A 20,848-nucleotide genomic window follows, 5' to 3' on the forward strand; every position below is an offset into this window, starting at 1 on the left:
AAAGCCAAAGGCAGCACAGCACAGCTGCCTCTCTCTGGATTCAGGGCATTGATGGGAACAGTGCTGCTGGTTTTCACAGGTGTCAGGCAGGGATTTGTAATTCCAGGGCTCCTGCTGTCATCATACAGTGCCTCTGATCCCACCAAGGTCCATGAACATGGAACTGCTCTGCTTCCAGCAGGGTGGGAGGAGTGGGGATGGGGCATGCTCAGCTTCCAGCTGGAAGTGGGGTGATGGAGGGGACCCAGAGAGCATCACTCTCTGGCCCCCTTAAGCCCCCCAGCTGAGCTGCACCCACACACCTTTCCCACCTCCTTCTATTGCTCCTAATATTATTTATATTATTTTTGTGATGGAAACATTACCTCTTTTCTTAACAGCTATTTCCTCTGGACTGTTTCCACTGCCCACAAACCTGCCTGCTTCTCAGCCTGCACATCTGCTGGAACTCCAACAGGCTGAGAGAGCTGGGGCTGTTCAGCCTGGAGAGGGGAAGACTCTGGGGAGACCTCAGAGCCCCTTCCAGTGCCTAAAGGGGCTCCAAGAGAGCTGGAGAGGGACTTTGGACAAGAGCCTGGAGTGACAGGACAAGGAGGATGGCTTTAAACTGAAGGAGGGGAGATTTAGATTAGATAGGAGGAAGAAATTCTCTCCTGTGAGGGTGGTGAGGCCCTGGCACAGGTTGCCCAGAGAAGCTGTGGCTGCCCCATCCCTGGAAGTGTCCCAGGCCAGGTTGGACGGGGTTGGAGCAGCCTGGGCTAGTGGAAGGGGGATGGAACCAGATGAGCTTTAATGTCCCTTCCAGACCTTGTCAGAGGGGACGGTGCCGCATCCCGGGGGTCCCGGCTCTGCCCCGCTCCGCGGTCCGGGTCGTGCCGGGGGGGCGGCGCTGGGCGCGGGGCCCCGGGGGAGGCGGGGATGGGGCGGGGCGGTACCGGGGGAGGCGGGCCCGGCGCCGGGCGGGCGGAGAGGTGCCGAGGCGGTGCCGAGGCAGCGCCGTGCGAGCGGCGCTCCGTGTGCCTCGGTGCGCCCCCGGCCAGCACCGCCCGGGCCGGGGCATGGAGGCGGCCCACAGCCTCCCGGTGCTCGACGTGCTCCGCCGCTTCGGGGTCAGCGAGAGCTGCGGGCTCAGCCCCGAGCAGGTCCGCCGCCACCGCGAGAAGTACGGCCCCAATGGTCAGTGCGGCGGGACGGGAGCGCGGGGGGATGCGGGATGGGGCAGGGCTAGCGGGACACTGGCATCTCCAACGGCATCCCGGCTGGAACCCTCCGTCGGGACCATCCCCGCCCATACCGGCACCGGGACCCTCCCCGCCGCGACCGGGATCGGGATGTGTTCGGGAGCCTCCCCGCCAACACCGGGAAGGTCCGGGGTACTGTCCTGGGTCCCCCCCGGCGTGTCCCCCCACCCTGCCCCGGGCGTGCGGAGGATCGGTGGGGATGTGCCGCGGGACACCTGTTGATTAGGGCAATATTTGTTGGCTTTAATCAAAGGCTAATTACTGCGGGTACGGGCGGCCCGGGGCGCCGGCAATTAGCGGGGCGTTAATTCCGCTGGCGGAGTGTCTGAAGGCGGGGAGGGACAGCGGTATGTCGCCAGGAGGGAGAGGGGGAAGGTCCCATTGCCTGTGCGTGACAGAGGGAAACCCCAAAAGCGGGGTGACGGGTGTTGTAGTGGGGGAACCCCGCTCTCGGCTCGCCGGAGCTCTGCACGGGCTGCGGGTACTGCTGTGGAAGAGGAAGGGGGGCGGAGGTGCATGGGGTGACAGGCCATGTGCTGGCCTGGCTGCGTGTCACACTGACCCGGGGGACCCTCTGCGGCCGGCGGGGCATCTTCGTGGGATGGGGAAGGGAAATTTTTAACTTGTGTTTTGTGAGCGTTCAGTGTAGCCGGGGTGTCTGAACCTACGCAGGTGATTTCAGGGTGACTCTGATAGTTCAGGCTGTGACCGAGGTCGGTCGTTAACTCTGAACACGGAAACAGGAGGGTTTAGGGTGAGTTTGCTCCAGTGCTTCGGAGTAGCAAGTCATTTCTTGAACTCGTGCAAAGAGATAAGTGTGTAAACTCTCTCCTGGTTTGGAGCTTGTTGCATCTGCTTTTTGCTTGATCCTCACGGATGAGGCTAAGGAAAGCCTGAGTAGATGCTGGCAGGATTGCTGTCGGCATCTCTGTTCCCTGGGAGGGCCGTGTTGGGTGGGATCAGAGGGCTGTGACCCCTCCAGACGAGCCCTGCGAGCAGCCGTTCTGTGTGGGCTGTGCTTGGGTCCCCCATCCCCCCAGTGCTCCCTGTACCAGGCAGCTTCAGCTCCATCCCCTGGTCAGGGCTGGCTTGGGAGCTCTTGCCATGGAACACTGGAACAAGGTGCAAGCAGTGGAGCATCACACCTGGCTCTGTTTGCCCTCATTTTGGAGAAGGGCAGCTGTGTGGTTAACTGGGAGGGGAGGGAACCCTCTGCTTCGTGGGCTGAAGGCAAAATACATCCTCAATGCAACATCCTTATCAAACAGGTGCTTGGGCTGATTTCAGGGTATAATTGCTCCCAATTTCTGTGCTGTCCCCTGGCCTCCCGGGAAGCTGTGGATGATGGGTGTTCTGTGCTGTGCAGCAGCGTGGCACTGATGGGGCATTGCTGCCGTGGGGCTCCTGTTTGCCCGAGTGAATCATCGTCCCTGAGTCAGGCACAGTGGCTGCTCGGTGGCACCGGGCTCTGCCTTGGAAAAGGTACCTCGAAGGTGTGACATAGGTGCAGAGCAAAGGGTTAGTGGTGGCAATTAGTTTGCCTTTTTACTCTTTTCCTTCTTCCTTCCTCCTCTTGCAAGCAATGGCTCTGTGCTGGCCTCGCTTGGCACTGCTCCTTCCCAACCAGCCCAGCGTTGGGTTTCTCACAGGCTCTTGGTTCTCAAGAGCTTCTGACTTTGGGATGTCCCATGGCTTTTGCCTTCCAAGCAGAGCTCTGCCTCTCCTGTGCAGCACAGCTCACAGTGACATGCCTGGGCGTTGGAGACACTGCCCGTGTCACTGCTCCCATCAGCGAAATATAGTTGAAGATTTTTAAAAATTCTGAATTTTTTTGCAATTTCTGAGCGGTATTTACATTTTTCTCATGGTGCAGATGAGACATGGACAGGTTAGAGCAGCCTAAACCCGTGCAGAACGGGGGTGAGAACTGACAGGTTGTGTTGTGGCAGCAGGCACTGAGCTCCTCGGCCGTGCTCGGGTGCCCCGTTTGGGAGAGCTGCTCTGGGGGAGGGTGCTGGGCTTGGAGATAGCCTGTATTGAACTGCATTTTAGTTTAGGCTTAAATTAAACTCTGTCAGCAGAAGTGTGGGGCAGTTAGGTGACTCGCTTGAGCTCGCACAGAAGGGGAAGAAAACTCAAATCTTGCGTGGCTCGAAGCGCAGAGCAGACCTGCAGCTCCAGCTACTTTCGTTTTCGCACCCTTGTGTCTCACATTCATTCATTTCCTTCTAAAACCTGAACTCCAACTGCCAGTGTGGTCGTGAATCACAATCTAAAATACATCATCTTGCTGAAAAACTGCCTCCTGACACACTTCAGAGAGCTGCTGGCTGCTGCTTTTTTATTGCATTAAAAAAAATATGAGCTGCAACGAGCTCTGACGTTAAGTGAGAAGCAGCAGCCACTGGTGTGCCTTATATAAAAAAAAATATTTTTTTTTTTTGAGGGGGTATTCTTTTGGAGCCTAAATTATTTTTTTTTTTCAGTTCCATTGCCCACATATACATTTGCAGGAGGAAACAGAGAGCAATACTGATTATTTAGTATCTCCAGTTTGTGGCTTGGGAGCCAGGCAATGCAATAGAGATTAGTGGAGTGGAAGAAGATATTTCTCCATTAGGAAGAGCTCGTGTTCTCCTTTTAGCTCTGTCATCAGTGCTGTCAGCATGGCCTTTCATTTGCCAAGAAAACTGCAGAAGCCACAGAACATTTAGGTCTCACCACGGCGATTCTGAATCTCCAAAGCCATTTTTAATTAATAAATGCTTTGGATGTTCCACAGGTACCAAGCGGGTCCTTCCCTATACCTCCTCCCATCCACAAGCTCTGAGCTCCACAGGTGGCTTTTAGACCACAAAACTTAAAAAAAAACCCCCAAAACAAACAAACAAACAGCAATAACCAAATGCACATTTGTTATTTTGTATTAGACTGAGCTGGAGGATATAGGGATGCAAACATTTTTCTTCCTGAATGTAAAACCAGGGGCACAATTCCCCCCGGAATGATTTCAGTTTTGCCAAGGAACGACAGATGTAAACAGGAGCTGCCTCGCGGACAGCCAAGTGATTTTTCTGTTTTAAATATAGCTCCGATTTCTCTCTTCTAAATGGATTTCTGAGTGTAAATGAGCATACATTTCAGGCAGGATATTGCCAGCGTTAATGCATATGCATAATTTTATTTGCTTCACCCGTAACCTAAATGGGCTGTGAATGTCAGTGGAGTCAAACTCGGAGGCTGCAGCATAGGGGTGTTTATCTCCTCTTGCATTTCATCTCTTCTGACTCCAGAGCAGAAGCCCTGCTGCCGGCTGGGGTTGGAAATGCTGCTGGGCAGGATCAGACCCTGCCCATCCACCCTCCTCGGGGGCTCCCCCATCCTCTCCTTTACCCTCCCTGCTCCAGGGGCTGTCCCCCCATGCTCTGCAAACCCTCCTGTGCCCTGCTGCAAGGCGCAGTGGTGACAGTATTCACGGCGTGACTGGTTTAGGCGTTGTTCAAACCAGCTTCGGCACCGGATGAACTCAAAGCCCATGTGCAAATTTGCTTGTCTTTTATAACACCCCTCCCTACGTCTCCGTAAGCCTTATTTCAGGATCCCCCAGTCCTTGTGTGTATTTTTCCATGTGCGTGCCCCAGCCTACCTGGGGGAGAAGGGAAAAGGAGACTTCCCCAAGCCCAAATCCAGGCTGGGATGTGCTGCTGCTCTCCCAAAACCCCACCAAGGCTCATTCTCGAGGGAGCTTTTTGCTCCTTTGCATCCGAGCCCCTGCCCGGCTAGAAAAACCACCGATACTTTGTTATTATTATATTTACTTGCATCCTTTCCCAGCCCATCCCAGGGCTGCACATCCCTCAGCACACACGTGTGCACGCCCGTGTTCCCGCGCGTACTCCGGCTGCGGAGCAGGGCTTGACGTCGGAGGAGCTGCCGGCGGTTGCTAACGAGCCAAGGTTACGCTCCAGCTCTCTCCTGACAATAATAAAGAAGAAAATAAAATTTCTATTTCACGCTGAAATATTTAAGATGCCAGCAAGGAGAGGAAAGGCAGCATTTTCTGACTCATCGAACTCTGCGCTCTGTTCCTCTGCGCATCGCCCACCTTTTCCACCCCCGAAACACACGCTGAACAGTCTGATTCATAAACATGCTACGGGTTGTGGGGCTTTTTTTTTTTTTTTTTTCCCCTCTTCTCCTCCAAATCCTTTCCCTCAGGAGAAATGCTGAGGCATTCAAACCTTGTGAGTGCCTTCAAATCTGGGGAGAGACTACACAAAGTTTTCCTAACCGACGAGAGAGGGAACTCGGGATTTTCATCCCTGCGTGGTCCTCTGAGGTTATCTGCATTCACACCCACCTTTAAAAAAATTGTGAATAGAGAGGAATATTCAAAAAAATTGATATCTGCTCTCAACATGTTGCAGGAACCAGGGAAGGAAGGTTTCCAGGGCAAGGAGAGGCAGAGGCTGTGCTGTGGGTGAAGGGATTTTGCTTGCCTTGTTTCCCCCTGGGGTTGGCCTTTCTGTGGCACAAGTGTTATTTCATGAATATTTTTATTTCATTGCTGGTTTTAAAGCTGGGGGTGGTAGAGCTGGTGCTACAAAACACTGATTTAAGAGGAGCTGGATGCGCTGTGGATGCCCAGATGTTGGCTTGGGATGTGCTGCTTCCAGTAAGGGGCTGGAGCCAGTCCTCCAAATACACCATTAGCAGCAAAATATCCCCCTTCTCCCAGGCTAATCCTCTCCCCCAGTAATTAAGGTGTCTCTTTTGAGCTCCCTACTCCAGCCAAGCCATCCTAGTGCCATCCTTGCCATCACCACATAGCCACACATCTGCCTTTTGCCATTTTAGTGCTGATGGTCTTTCTGCGTGTCTTAAGCCTTTTCTTATCTCTGGATCTTATTTGAAGCTCTTGAATCCCACTCTGTGGTCATATCCCCTCCAGGGTAAATCCCTGAAAAATCCTGTTGATTTTAAAGTTTTCCTCTTTAAAGCTTCCCTCAAGCCCATTTTCCTTGAGTAAAAAGCATCACCCGACGCCTGGTGTTGCTTTTTCTTTCTTCCTCCCGAGGAGAATTTTAATTTTTGAGAAGCGTCCAAGTCGCTGCCTTTTCGCTCTGCGTTTGATCTGCTCCTGCAGAAGGGATGGTGTGAGAACAGGAGGCTCCTGGCTGTGGGTCGGGTCTGTCCTGGCACAGCCACAGCCCAGGCGATGTTTCTGGCACGGACTCTGTGGGACATCCCTGCTGGAGGCCCAGAATTGCAGATGCTGGCATGGAACGGGGCTGAGCCTGGGCAGCTTAAAGCAGATGGTTGTTATTTCTGGTGCTGACAGCTGCCCTCTGCAGCGCTTGAGACCTGGGCTGACCCGTGCCCTCCTCGATGCACAAACCCTCCCTTGAGAGCAGCGTTCCCAGTGCCCTCCTGTGACTTGCACCAGGGGTCTGAACTGGTCATCAAAAGGCACCAGAAGCCTCGTGGGCCTGCACACAGCCCTGAGATGCTTCTGTTTTCACAGTCCTGAAAAATTAGGTTGGTGTGATGCTTTTTCATGTGTTCAAACCTCTGGAGGAGCCAGCTCTGATTTTTTTCTCCCACACACAGCGTTTGCAGAGTCAGTTGGGATGCTGATGCCCCTACAAAATGGTTTTTATGATTTTTATTTTTTTTAAGGTTATTTTTTGTAAGCCATGAGCTGGATGTTGAGTGTTTGCACCCTGTGCCTTTTGCCCAGCTGGTGCAGCCCCACTCGTGGGGAAGGGGCTCCTCCTCCCTGAGGCATCGCTGTGTCCAGACCTGCCACAAAACCCTTCTCTTGGTCTGTCGAGCTCACCTGGGCCAGGGTCAGTGGATAACTCATCCCTGTTAATGTTTTCAGGGCTGCTAAAAGAAGGTTTGAGAAGTTATGAGCAATACCTGAGCTGGATTGGGGCAGTAAAAGCAGAATAGCAAACCTCTTTTGTCAGGTAATGCTGGGTGTCTGGGTGCTGACATTGCACAAGGATGCTCTAGAACTCCTACTCAATTTTTTCCCTGGGAAAAGCCCATCAGGGCTCTCTCTCTGCTGATCATGACCCATGAAGTTGCAGAAACAAGGCTGTTGTCTCCTGGGCTGGCTGGGGTGATGTGGGTTAGTGCAGTAACCATCTGCAGAGCGGTCCAGAGGGGAGGCACTGGGAGTGGGATGTGGACCAGGAGCTGAGCTGCTGGGCTGATGTTTCCTGGGAGCATTCCTGGCACTCGCAGTCTCAATGACAGGGTGGAAATATTAAGGCAGGTCGTGATTATCAGGAGAGGGATGGGGTTTTCTGCTTGTTTTTTTAATCTTTTCTTTCTTTTATCCTTTTTCCCCCCTCCTTTTTCCCCTCCCCTTCCCCTGATTCTCCTGTGGCACACCTGGATGACCTCCCTTTGCATCTCAGATGGGGTGAAGGCAGCCCTTCCTGGTTAAACAGTACACCTTGGCCAGGAGAAGCAGCTGATGCTGAGGAGACTGGAGGAGTGGGATGGGAAAGAGGAAGGGATGAATGGAGGAGAGGGGCCTGTGGCCATGGGGGTGAGTGGGTGGGTGGCAGCAGGACTGAGCTCTGTGGGGCTTCAGTCCAACCCAGTGCAATATTAATACCCAGAAACCCCAGAAAGAACCAACCCCCCAGCCCACCTCTGTTTATTATTCTGCATCTGATAATTATTTTTTTCTTTTTTTTGCCCGCATTGCGAGTCGTGATCTTTTTTATACCTCAGTGTCGGTAGTAATTGGGAGCAGAAAGTATAACAGTAACCTATATTAAAAATAAATTCCCAGCTGCTCAGCGGAGCTGCTGTCGGCACCAATTACCTCGCTGGAAAACAGGTAGCAGAGATCTGGGCTGGAAGTGTAGAAATGTTGAAAAACCGGAGCCAAAAAGCAATAGAGAAAATTGTGGTTACTTGAGTGTTTCCATGACGTGAGTGTGCGCCAGAGGCTCCTCCGTGGGCGGTTAACCCCTCGCAGGCAGGGCTGCAGGCAGCTGCCTGCTCTGCCAGCATCCAGGAGCAGAGCTGGGACAGGAGGCTCCTTATTCCCGTTAGGATTAATGCTGATGGGTCTTCTCCAGGCCGGGGCTCAGTGGGTGACTCGCCTGAGTCGAGCCAGTCATGTTGTGAAAGAAAGGTCAGGTGTGAGTCCAAAGGGTTGCTCTTTTGAAGAGAAGTTGAATTAATCCTTGCCAGCGATGAACCTCGTGTCTATAACTGGTATTTGCTGGTGTTCTGTGGGAAACTCCCAGTTTTTGAGGTTTGGCTGCTCGTTATCACTCTGTAAAAGCCTTTTCTCTTTCTCACCCGCAGAGGTGGCGAGTCCTGAGGTCAGGCTGTGGTTTGGTGGTGATCCCATGTGCTGGCCTGGTCCAACACATCCCCAGGCATCAGGTGCTTCAGGGCATGTGATGGCATCAATTTGTGACCTGTGGTGGCTGAAATCTGAAATGTGGCACCTCTTGTTGAAGTGCAGACCTATAGTAGCCCTAAACGTAGGTTCCACTGCTCTGATCATCAAAATCCTCCTAAAATTTAAATGTTCAGAAATCTGCTGGATGTGCTGATGCAAGTCCTGGCTTCTACCTTGTGGTCCTACATGAACCCATTTGAGATTTTATATATATATTTTATATATATCTCTATACATATATATATATAAATATAAACCCCTGTCTTATTTAAGATTTTTTAATGTATGTATCATGTCCCATTTGATATTTTATATATATATATGTGTGTGTGTTCCATTTGAGATTATATATATGTATCCCACTCGAGATTACACATATATGCTCCATTTGAGATAATGTCTTATTTGAGATTTCTCTCTATATATATCCCATTTGAGATTTTAATATATATATCCCATTTGAGATTTTAATATATATATATCCCATTTGAGATTTTATATATATGTATATCCCATTTGAGATTATATATATATATATATATATCCCATTTGAGATTTTATATATTCATATCCCATTTGAGGTTTTATATATATATATATATATATATATGTTTTATTTGAGATTGTATATATATATATATATATATATAATTTTTTCCCCCGACATTAATATTTGGAAGTTACCTTTGGACAAAGACTCCTCTGTGGGGGAAAACAAACCACAGACAATAAAAAGCTGGTTTTTCCCTATCCAGAGCTGAGGGGTGAAGGCACTCGAGGACGGTGACACTGTGCTGGTGGCCCGGCCCAGCCGCGCTCCAGGGTCGCCGTCCCCGTCGGAGGTGCGATGTTTTGGGGAGGAAATCCGCTTCTTGCTCTTGCGTGTCCCCTGTGCCCCTGGGTTCCTGCCCGCGGTATTTTTGCTTCGGGTGTTTCCTGCTATTTAACCACTCTGTGTGTTCCAAAGCTGCGCGGGGGGAGGCGGGGAAGGGACGGGAGTTGATCCGGCCCGAAGGGCTGGGCTGGGTCGGGGGACGCGGGGCCGGGGCAGCCCCGGCGCTCCCGGGATTTCTTCATCCCGCTGAAAACACCTCGTGTGGTCCCCAAAGCCACCGGCCGTGGCTGCGCCGCGCCCAGGAGGGGGTGGGAAAGCTGTTCCTTGTGCAGGGACCCGTCCCCACGGCTGCTCCGTGTCCTCCGTGGGGGGATGGATGGCCAAAATGCCTTTTTTTTTTTTTTTTTAACTTGTCTTTCTGGAGAAAAACCCCCGGAGTGCTTGCAGCCTGGGTTTTTTTTGTGTGTTAGAGATTTGCTTTACTATATGTGTGTTGGTTTTTTTTTTTGTTTGTTTGTTTGGTTTTTTTTTAGTTTTTATTTAGTGTTTTGTTTTTTTTTTCTTCTTCTGGTTTGGAAACAGTTTTTCTTGCGCTTGTTGCTGATAAAAATCAGTTGTTTTTTGGGAAGGGTGGGTGGGTGGGGGAGATTCTCTCTTCTGCTTCCTTTGCCGCGGGGAGCGAAAGCCCAGAGCTCCTCGGGGAGGAACTGAGCCGAGCAGTGGCTCCGGCCCCTCTGGCAGTGGCCGAATCCCCAGGGATTCGCCCTGTAAAACATGGGCTCAGCTGGAGTTTGCCGAGCAGGCACCGCCTGTTCCCGGGAGACGGGCAGCCGGGGTCGGGATAACCCTCCCTTTACCTGCCTGTTTGCACTTTCCTTTTTTTTTTTTTTTTTTTTCCATTTTGCAACCTCCAAGTCAACAGAAGGGCTAATTTAAGGAATATGCGGGGAGTGAGTGGAAAAATAAAACTGAAAAAGGCTGGCTCAGCAGTGCAGGGCGGGAGAGGGGAAGTGATGGAGCCGCGATCCTGGTCGGGAGAGGGGAAGTGATGGAGCTGAGCTCCTGGTCCTCCTGCTCCGGCCACCGCAGAGGGTTCCCCTCGGGTCACCGTGTCCTTTGGAATTCTGCCGTTTTTCTGGGCTTTTCCATGTTTTGGAGACCAGGGATTTTCTCTGCTTCCCTCCAGAGAGGGAGTCCTGCAGTGACCAGGAGGAGATGGGTCTGCTCTGCTGTGCTGGCTCAGGCCTTTTCTGGGGTTCCTCTTCTATTTACAAAAGCCTAATTCACATTATTCTTCCCTTTTTCACCCCTTTTTGACGTAAATATATATAGATATCCCTGTATGTATACATATATAAAAGATTTTATTCTTATACACGAGTGTATGTAGATATCATGCATATATATATATATAGGTAATATTTCATCCTTATAGACTTGCACACAGATATTATACATATTTGGAAGGAGACTGTGGAAAAACCCTAGCTGGGACTCATGTTTCCAGGGATCTCTGAGTATCTCACTCCAGGAAAGGATCTGCTTCAGTTACACAGAGATGTATGACCTTAGAGAGTTCATCCATGAAAAGTATTAATTGTCCAACTCACCCCTCTTTCCCATCCAGAAGAACAGATCTTTTCTATCCTACAGAAATTTTTTTCTTCTGATATAATCTAAACTAAGGGCAGTGTAGACTTCATTTTCCATGAAAACCCATCCAAGAGGATTGCTGAAAATAGACTGTGCTCTGAGAACAGATACCAGAAAAAGCAAGGGGAGGGGTGGGGGCAGGTCAGCTGGGGCAAGGAGTTCTGTGAAATAAATTAATGGTGATTATCTCAGTTTGAGTTAAAAGCAGCTCTTTAGCACCCTGTGGGTCGGGGGACGCTCTGCCCTGTGGATACACTGGACAGGTTTTATCATCCTGGTTTTATTTACCAGCAGATGGGAGATGGGTTGGGACGAGATGCCACGTTCAAACTTTCAAGTTTCCCACAGGTTTGCCGTGGCAAAGGCATTTCCTCCAGAAAACAAACCAATGGAAAAAGTACTCCAACTCCCCCTCCCTCCTTTGGCACTTTGAACATGGAGTTGGCTCCCTTCAGCCCCAAGCTTGGGGCAGGGAATCCTTTCACCCCAGTGGGCAAAGTTTGGGGTTTCCTGATCCATAAATACACAGGTGGCAGCAGGATTGATTAAAACATATTGTTTAAAACATAGCAATTAAAATATCAGCTTTTGGAGGGGTCAGAGTGAGCAGATTCCTCATCTTGGCAGGAGAGGGGAGAAGATGCTGTTTGGATTTAAAAGCAGTATCCTGTAGTTCTTTCTTTTCCTTTCTTAACTGATGTTACAGGTTTGGGGCTTCGCTTCAGCAGCTTTGGTTACATTTACAATACAACTTATAATTTATTTTTCTTACTCATTTTATTATTTATTGGTTTATTTTCCATGCCATGCAAGTTGATATCCTTGGTGATTGCTTACAGCCTCGTGGAAAATGCTTGTCTCAGTGTAAAGGGATATGGGAGCTGGTCCTCAGGGAGGCAGTTTTGGGGGATGCTGTTCCCCCCACTGAGCACAGGAGCATCTCTCCTCCCAGCAGTGAATGCCTCCTCTTTTGCAAAGGCATCCTGGTCTGATTTTCTTACCTGCCTTTTCAGCTCCAATATCCCTTTTTTTCCCCTCCCTATTTTTTTAGGGGGAAAAAAAAAAAATCCCAAGCGCAGCCCCGGCTTGCTCTTCCCCAAATCTTGCAGAACTCAGCTGAAAGGCACAGCCCAATTTCGGGGCTGACTTTCCTCCCCCGGGGCGTTTGAATCCTCCCAGGGCTGGGCACGTGTCTGAGCTGACCTGGCAGTGGGGGCATCGCCGGGGCTCCTGGCACCGCCGCCCCCGCAGCTCCCTGTGGTTGGTTTCCTAAACTGTTTCCCAGCACTGCCAGGAAAATGTTGTGAAGTTTTCTGTCGCCGGGTGTTGGACTCGCTGCCAGCGGCCGGTTTGCGGTGGTGTGTGATGGTCCAGCGTGTCTGGAGGGGGCACAAATCCACCATCACACCTTGCCCTGGCCTGGCTGGTGCTTTTCAGCCACTCTGCCGGCTCAGGGTGGCATGGGGGGCATCTCACCTGGGATGTGGGGAGCAGCCAAGGGCTGCAGCGGAGCCCAGAAGGGTGAGAAAACATTACGGGCCAAAAATTCCCAATTTGCTTGATATTTACAATGGGAAATCAGGTGAAAAAAAAAAAGGCTTAGGGGAATAAAGAAGCAAATAAAATGATATCTCCAGGGTGGAAAAAGAGAGTATATTGAAGTTGGGTTTGTGGCAATTCTGCCAGAAGGTTCCCAAACACGGCAGTGTCCCTCCCTTGGCTTTCCCTGTGGTTATGGAAAGGGTCTGCTCGGAGCAGAGGTGGGGAGAAGCTAAAAAACCCCAAAACTAAAAAAAAAAACCCACCCCACCTTTAGCTTTATTTTATTCCAGCTCTTGTAGTGGTTGTGGGGTTTTTGGTTTGTTTTCTTCATTTTTCCAAAACTGTTACTATTTAAATGCAGATTTTTAGCTTTTCCACCCGGGAGCCGGAGCTGGAAATTCTTTCCACTGCGTTGGTGCAGGAGGGAACAAACCACTGCTTTTAGTTTGCTCAAATAATCCATCCCTGGCTGGAGCCACAGGTTTCCTCCCTCCCGCTCCCTCCCACTCCCAAAGCGGTCCCGAGATCTGCTGCGGGTGCTGATGAGGACAGGGATGAGGGGACACCACTTGCAGTCCCATTTCCCCCAGTTTTTCCCACAGAATTTCCACAAGACTGTATTTTTCCAAGCGCCAGGTGGGTGCTGGAGGGCAAGCCTGAGTGGCAGCTTCGTTTTGGGGGGGAAAATGGGTAAAATCTTCTCCCCTTATTTTCCTGGCGTTAAGAAAAGGAGGTGGGATATTGGCAGGGAACTGATTTGCTTTTCCTTGTGTCATGGGAGAAGGATGCCAGCCAGGGTTTGTGACCCCATGCTGGGACCCCCTGCACCACAGCAGAGGAAAACTTGTGTTGTCCAATGATTTGGGAATGAGCCATTTCCAAGAAAAAAGGAAGGGAAGTTTGAGGTGGGATTGGTGAGATTGATCAGACCATTGGTCTGATGCCACGTTCCCACCTCCATTCCTGATTCCCTCTCCCTGGACAGTGGGATGTGGTGGCTGTGGCTCAGTCTTCAGCATGGGGACATGCTGATGTTGTGGGGAGAAGGAGATGGCATTGGGCTGGATTGGGATGGTTCTTTGCTGCTGCTGAGGGGCACATCCAGGGTAACCGTGTTTATTATTCCCTGACCTGCTGAGATCAGCTCAGCTGGCCAGAAAAGGAACAAATGAGCCTTTCAAGCTTCCCCTCCCCGACTGCAGCAGCGGGGCTGTGGGTGCCTGATGCTCCTGTTCTCCCCTGGACCCTGTCCCTGTCCTGGAGGGGCCGGTGGTGCTGGGCTGGCTTCAGTACTGGTGGGTTTGGAAGAGCAGTGGGAGGCCAGGACGAGCAGTTGGCCCAGAGCCCTGTCTGCCACGGGAAGCCTTGTGACCCAAACCAGAAATTTTTGGGGCTGGTTTTATTGCCAGCCATTGACGGCGTCCAGGTGCCAGCGAGGAAAATGGTTGGATCATTTTACCCTAAAGCATGGCCTGGAAAGCAGCAAGGGTGTTTCTGGCCCTTAAACCTCTGCTATCCATCCTCATGTGTTGCTCACCCACCTCAGGCTGTTGCCATCCCCTGTGCTTCCTCTGGCCCGAATTTGCTTATTTTTGGGGCCGTGGATCCCCCAGCCTGGAGGATTTGGGGCTTTTGCAAAGTGCAGGGCAGGGCTGGAGCAGGCGTGAGTGCCGGGGAGTTACGGGAACAGCAAAGTGCTGGTGTTTGCCGTGGGAGGGGGGTTGTACCTCATTCCTTTTATCTTCCTGATGCCTTTTGAAGCAGCCCCAGTGAGAGGCTGTCACTGGTGTAACCAAACCTCACCTGGCACACAGGAAAAAGCAGCTGTGAGGCAGTAGGCAAATAAGGTGCTGGGGCTGGAGTTGCCTCCCCCACCCACGGCACACCCAGAGCCACCACTGCCTTCGCTCCAGAGGGGAAGGCACAGGAGGAAAATCACCCCTGGCTTTGGGACCAGCACCTTGGGGGTGCTGGAGGACATGGGAAGGGCTGGATCCTCTGGGAGTGGGTTGTGGTGCAAAGCAGAGCTTGGCTATGGTCACCCAGCACAGGGATGGGGATGGATGCTCCATCCACTGAGAGTGGGCAGGGTTAGATGGGATACTGGGAAGAAATTCTTCCCTGTGAGTGTGGTGAGGCCCTGGCACAGGTGAGAAGCCGTGGCTGCCCCATCCCTGGAACTGTTCAAGGCCAGCTTAGACGGGGCTTGGAGCAACCTGGGCTAGTGGAAGGTGTCCCTGCCCATGGCAGGGGGTTGGAACAGGATGATCTTTAAGATCCCTTCTGACCCAAACCATTCTGTGATTCTTTGCCCCCAGTGCTGTGCCTGCACTCAAAAGGTGCTTTTTAATGCAGGGTTAATTCCTATTTTCCTCAGGTTGCAGGGGCTCCCATGGCACACATTCACCCACTGCAGCTGTGCCTGCCCGGGGATGAGATTTCCATGTGTGGGTGGTTGGGGTCAGTCACCCCCCTGCCGTGGGGGTGCCCCGGGGCTGTCCCTTACCCTGCTGGGATCCAGATGGCTGCCTGGCTGCTGGGGTTTAACGTATGGGGCTTTTTGGTAAAAGGCTAATTCAGCTTTGGGAGGGGCTGTTTGCTCCCCGTCTTGGTGCAATAACAGGAGGCAGCTTTGGCTCCAGCAGGCAGAGGGGTGCCAGGGCAGGCAGGGGTTGAGGGAGATTTGGGCAGAAGCTGAAGCAGGCACAGCACATCCCTTGAGCTGCACCCTGAAGGTCCTGCTCTTCCCAAGTGGAGCCACCTCCTGCCCCAGTGTGTGGCTGGAGCCCAGGTGAGGCAGGAGGTGCAGGACAGGCCCCAGGGGTGCAGCAGCGTTCGGGAAGCTCAGGCGTGGAGCTGTACATAAACCATGGGGGTTACTTTAAGTCATACACAGCCAGGGATTTAGATAACTGTGTTTTGTCCTCTGGGAACATCAGGGGGCATGAGCACCATTTGGCTTTGAGTGTTTGTCATCCTAGATAACACTAAAACACCCAGGGTTAATTCGCTGGTGTTTGCACTTGTGCAGCTCCAGTGCCACTGTGTGGGGTGAGGAGCAGCCTCACACCTCCATCCCTGGGTGGGATTTACACCGAGCACCTGCTGGGCTGAGTGTGTGTGCTAAAACACCCCGGCAAAGCCTGTCCTGGTGGTGCAATCCAGCAGTTTTGTGGAGCACTGGTGGTGTGTGGTGCTGGCTGTCACCAGGGATGAGGCAGAGCAGACGTCCCTCCAGGATGGGATCCTTCCCGTGCAGCCGGCCCTGGGAAAGGCAGCCAGTTAAAATAACAATTTATCCTGCCTGGTGTCTTTCAGGATGGTGGAAAGATCCCAGAGCAGCCCTGCCTGGGTTCCTGCTTTATGTCATGGAGCGGAGGCTGCTCTCCCAGCTGGGGTTGTTTTAGGGTTTTTCTTACTCTTTTCACTGCTTTCTTCCTGCCTGTCAGCAAAGTCTGGGAATCGGATGCATCCCTTATTTTGCACATCCATTTCCCTTTCCTTGCATATGGGAAAAGAAATTAAAGGCAGGAAAAAAAAATGAGTTCACAGCGTAGAAATATAGCTTCAAGGGAGTTACTTGGAGCAGAAAGCTTGGCCTGGGTGTGATGCTCATCATTATCCTCCCACTGGGCACCATGCCGGTACCCTTCCCACATCACTTGGGGCAGAAGTGTTTCCCATAAGGGAAATCTGATTTTATCCCAAGGAAGCTCCTGAAATGGTGGGGGAAAATGGTATTTCAGCGTTCACCCTGCAAGATGTTTGCTGTTCTGGGTCGCACCAGGGTTTGCATTGCTGTGCACTGGCTCTGGAGAGCGTCACCTCGTGCCTCCGTTTCCCCCATAGCAGAGGGGGATGCGATAACCCGGCGTGCGATGGAGAAACACTGTCTGCTGTAGGGCTGTGCTGCTCCAGGGAGTTTTGATCCTGTTACAGCAGGAGAAACTCAAACATTTCCTTAAAGCGCCCCCAATGCCACCCTGTCCCAGTCTGAGTGTTTGCTTTGGCCAGGGAAGCGGGGCCGGGTCTCCCTGGGGGCACGAAGGCTGTCACAGTGCCCGGGGGCTCTCGCGCCACCTCGCTCGTGGGTGGCACCCGTGTTTATTTACCTTTTCATCACCTGATTACCGTGCCCTGCCATGTTGCAGGCGCCAGCCCGTGGGCTGCCAGCCCTGTTTGAGTTGGCAGGAGCTGGAGATTAACCTCCTGCTAAAATAGCCCGACGCCAGCCCCACGTCTGCCCGGGGTGGCCGGGCTGGTTGCGTGCCCTCAGAGCATCTTGTATTGATCTCTTGCAGCCCAGCATGGGCCAATGGCACCATGTGATGGTACAGCGAGGAAGGATGTGACGTGACAAGCTCAGAGCAAGTTGTGAGTGTTCAGCAGTCCCTGGAGCTGTGTTTTGTGCCCCCGCAAGGCAAAGCCCTGTGGGGTGGTGGAGCTCGGGCTGCCTCAATAACCTGGAGGGGACCATGCTCTTCTGCTGGTGGGAATTGGCCTGTGACATTCAGGCACCTATTGCCCTCTTGGGGTATTTCCACTTTCTTGGCTCTGCTCTCCAGAGCTGTGATGCAGAAGAGCAGGAGCAGAGGAATTGCAGATTTTGGGATACTCTGAGCAACCACCATCACTTTCTACCCTTGGTGGTGTCACTGCATTTGTGTTGCAGTATCAGGGAGCCCAGGGCAGGATCTCCCTGCTGAGCCCTGAGCCACTGGCCAAAGAAAGGGGCTATTCAGGTGCCAGCCAGGACTTTCCATTTCAGCCTGTTTGCACTCACCACGTTGTCCGAAGGGAATTGCAGATTTGGAATTTTGCTGGTTCCCTGCCTGCGGCTTGCGGTGGGTTTCCCGGACAGATGGGATATGGCACCAGCTCTGCTGCCCTGCCTGGTGCCACGGGGCTGACTCACACCGAACTTGTGTTTTGATGAGTAGCAAACCCTCTTATTTCTAGTGAGACTTTGGAAGTGAGAGGCATCCTGTTTTCTGGTGGGTTTTGATCGACTCAACCCCCAAAATTTGGGTTTATTGTGACTTTCTGCCTTATTTCTTTCGGTATTTGTTGCAAAATGGGCACTGAGCTGCTACGTGGTGGTGGAAGGAGTCACTGATGGAAGGGAACTGGCTGATTCTCACAGTACACAAAGCTGGGGTTTTTTGGGAGGTGCCCGCAGCAGCGTTGCTGCATTCGGGGTGACAGCGGTGGTGTTACTGTCCCCGGCGGTGTCTCGGCTGGCTGCCCCAGCGCACGTGTTTCCTGAGTTCACAGAAACCTGTTTTCGTGCTTTAATCAAGATCTCATGCAAAGTCCCAGCTCTGCAAGCGGCGCCGCTGCCGCTCGTCATGCAAACACCGTGTGGGAGAAGCGCTGGGAGGACCCCACCGCGTTTTGGGCGGCTGCTCGGGGTGGAAATTCACCCTTCCGCCACCTCGGTGGGCCAAGAGCTGTGGGAGCCCCAGCTGCCTCCCCCGGGGCACCCACCTGCCCCCAGCCCTCTCACCTCACACCTTGGCACCCTCAAAAGTGGAGCCTGGATGGAAATAGCAGCAGCAGATCTCTTCTACTTTTAATTTCGGTGGCTCTCTGGGCTGGGGAGAGGAAGCCGGGGGTGGAGAGGAGCTGGCTGGGAGAGGGACAAGAGCCACCCTCCTCTGACACCCTCTCTGGAGCGATTTGAAACGCTGAAGCTGCTCCAAGATTATATATATAATCTTTGCTATAAGAATAATTATAGACATTACGTCCCAGCCTGTTTTTTAGGATAGCAGGGAATCAGGGTAGCCTTATCTAGGAGGACGTGGGTTTAAAACAACTCCTAGTGAGTGTGTCTGTGAGCACTGAGGAGCTGGTGCAGTTTGAAGTGTAAACACGTCCAGGCTTCTTGTTTTCACTGGTTTGTTCAGTGAAGGTGGGTTTGGTTTGGTTTGGTTTTTTTTTCATTTCTCTGAATGAAAATAGGTGATGGAAAACAGCCGAGCAGGTTTCACTTCCTGCTCTTGCTCAGGGCTCCCCACTGGAGGTGCTTGGAGACAGCCCCATGTTTCATCCCATGATGGGACACCTTGAACTTCATGTGGTCCCTTTATTCCCACCAAGAAACAAAAATAGTTGGAGAAACTTCTTGTTCTATTGTGGAATTATACAATCATTGAGGTCAGACCTCCAAGATCATTGAGTCCGACCATTAAACCAGCACTGCCACCTGCCTGTTGCCACCCCGTGGGGTGCAGAACTAGGCTGAGGGATTTGGGGCCGTTCAGCCTGGAGAAGAGAAGGCTTCAAGGAGTGCCTAAAGGGCTCCAAGAGAGCTGGAAAGGGACTTTAGACAAGGGCCTGGAGTGACAGGACAAGTGAGAATGGCTTCCCACTGCCAGAGAGCAGGGTTAGATGGGATATTAAGGAAGAAGTTCTTCCCTGGGAGGGTGGTGAGACCCTGGCACAGGTTACCCAGGGAAGTTGTGGATGCCCCACCCTGGAAATGTTCAAGGCCAGGTTGGACGGGACATGGAGCAACCTGGGCTAGTGGAAGGTGTCCCTGCCCATGGCAGAGGGATTGGAGTGAGATGGTCTTTAAGGTCCCTACAACCCAAACCATTCCCTGATTCTAGTGGGTGCAAATGGACACAAGCACCCCTCAGCTGCCAAAACCAGGGGGGTCACTCCTGAGCCCTCCCTGCAAGCAGAACCTTACAGTGCTGCCCAGGTGAGGATGCAGGAGCAATTCCCTTGTGGATACCAGGGTTTGTGCTTTGCCCAGTGGCTGTGGGACCCCACGGTGCACGTGGTGTGTGAAGGTAATGGTCCCTCACGGGGATGTGGGAATCTTGAGGAGACCGGTGGGTGTTTGGGAGCCCTTGGGGTTTTTTCAGGTTGTGCGGGTGACTGGACTCGGGTTTGCCTGGGAGCAGAGTGAATGGAGGCTCTGCACCCACCGAGGTGGATTCAGGAGGATGGCTTGGAGCAGCTGAGCATCAGCTTTGGAGTTCTTTCCTAGAGCACTGCAGGCTGTAAAGTGCAGCTGATTAAGAGGAAATGTGGTCTGAAAGTTATGGTCCCCAGCGGGGCTGTACTGGGTTTCTGGCAGGGCATTTTACGGGATGGTTGGACTTCTGTGTCCTGGATTTGGAGAGGGCAGCTGCTGAGGAGTATTTTTTTAGGCAGGCTGAGTGCAGGAATAAATGCTGCTGGAGCCACTTGCAGCAGGGAAATGATGTTTCCAGGGCTGCTTACTTGGTGTTGGACTGAGAACAAGCTGCCTTGATGTGGGAATATGTGCAAAACAAGTTGCATTTTGGGGTACTGAGTGGAATGCTGGGCACAGGGGGAGAGATTACTCGTCAAAGCCCAAACCATTAATTAATCTTTTATTTTTGTCATTTTTTGCTACGTTGCACTCCTTGTGCCGTTGATGAAAACCCACAGAGCTCCCTGCAGAAGAAGGTAAGTCATGGTCTGGAGGTGAGAGGACGTGCCTTGAGTGTGGGTGGAGGGTGCTGGGGACAAGGAAGGGGGAATCTTTGGGGTCTTTTAATCCTGGCTTTAATCCCAGAGAAAGCTGGGCTGACAGCAGAGCTTTTCTGTGGTGGCGAGGCTACCTCTGTGAGTAGAAACACAGGAGGATTTGGTTTCCGTAGTTAAAAACAGACATAGTAAAACCAGGGCAACGCCAGAAATGGAAGCCTTTAATATTAGAGGGAACCCCCCCACTGCAGGGCTGGATGTCCTCACCAGTGCCCACGGCCAAGGGGCACCGGAGCAGGCCTGAGGCAAGCAGGGAGTGGGTCCTGTGGGTCTTAGGGCCTCAGTGGTCTAAATTATCTGTCTTCTGGGGTTTCTTTCGAGCACTGACTGTGCTTGGCTTCGTGTTTTCCCACCAGGAAAGTCCCTCTGGGAGTTGGTGCTGGAGCAGTTTGAAGATCTCCTCGTCCGCATCCTTTTGATGGCAGCTTTTCTGTCCTTTGTAAGTACCCTGGGCTCGAGGTGGGCAGCTTCCAGGGCACTTACAGTCCCAGGTGGCATCCAGACAGCAAAGGAACTGGGAGAATGTGCCTGTGGGATGAAGGAGATGCAGCAGCAGTGCAGTGGTTTCTTGGGCATAATGACAATATCGCTAAGTTTGCTTAAAGAGGGGACTGG

At 52.2% G+C, this 20,848-nt stretch overlaps 1 protein-coding gene across 1 annotated transcript in view; it reads left to right on the forward strand.

Annotated features, from left to right (window-relative positions):
- The first annotated feature begins 1,058 nt into the window (after window positions 1-1,058).
- ATP2A3 (ATPase sarcoplasmic/endoplasmic reticulum Ca2+ transporting 3) overlaps window positions 1,059-20,848 on the forward strand; it is a 52,123-nt gene continuing 32,333 nt past the window's right edge. The window contains exons 1-3 of the mRNA XM_017828867.1: window positions 1,059-1,176; window positions 20,135-20,152; window positions 20,590-20,672. Coding sequence (XP_017684356.1) covers window positions 1,059-1,176; window positions 20,135-20,152; window positions 20,590-20,672 — 219 coding nt within the window. The remainder of the gene's footprint in view (window positions 1,177-20,134; window positions 20,153-20,589; window positions 20,673-20,848) is intronic.

This window comes from Lepidothrix coronata, unplaced genomic scaffold (assembly GCF_001604755.1).
Source record: "Lepidothrix coronata isolate B3197 unplaced genomic scaffold, Lepidothrix_coronata-1.0 Scaffold154, whole genome shotgun sequence".
Lineage (NCBI taxonomy): Eukaryota > Metazoa > Chordata > Aves > Passeriformes > Pipridae > Lepidothrix > Lepidothrix coronata.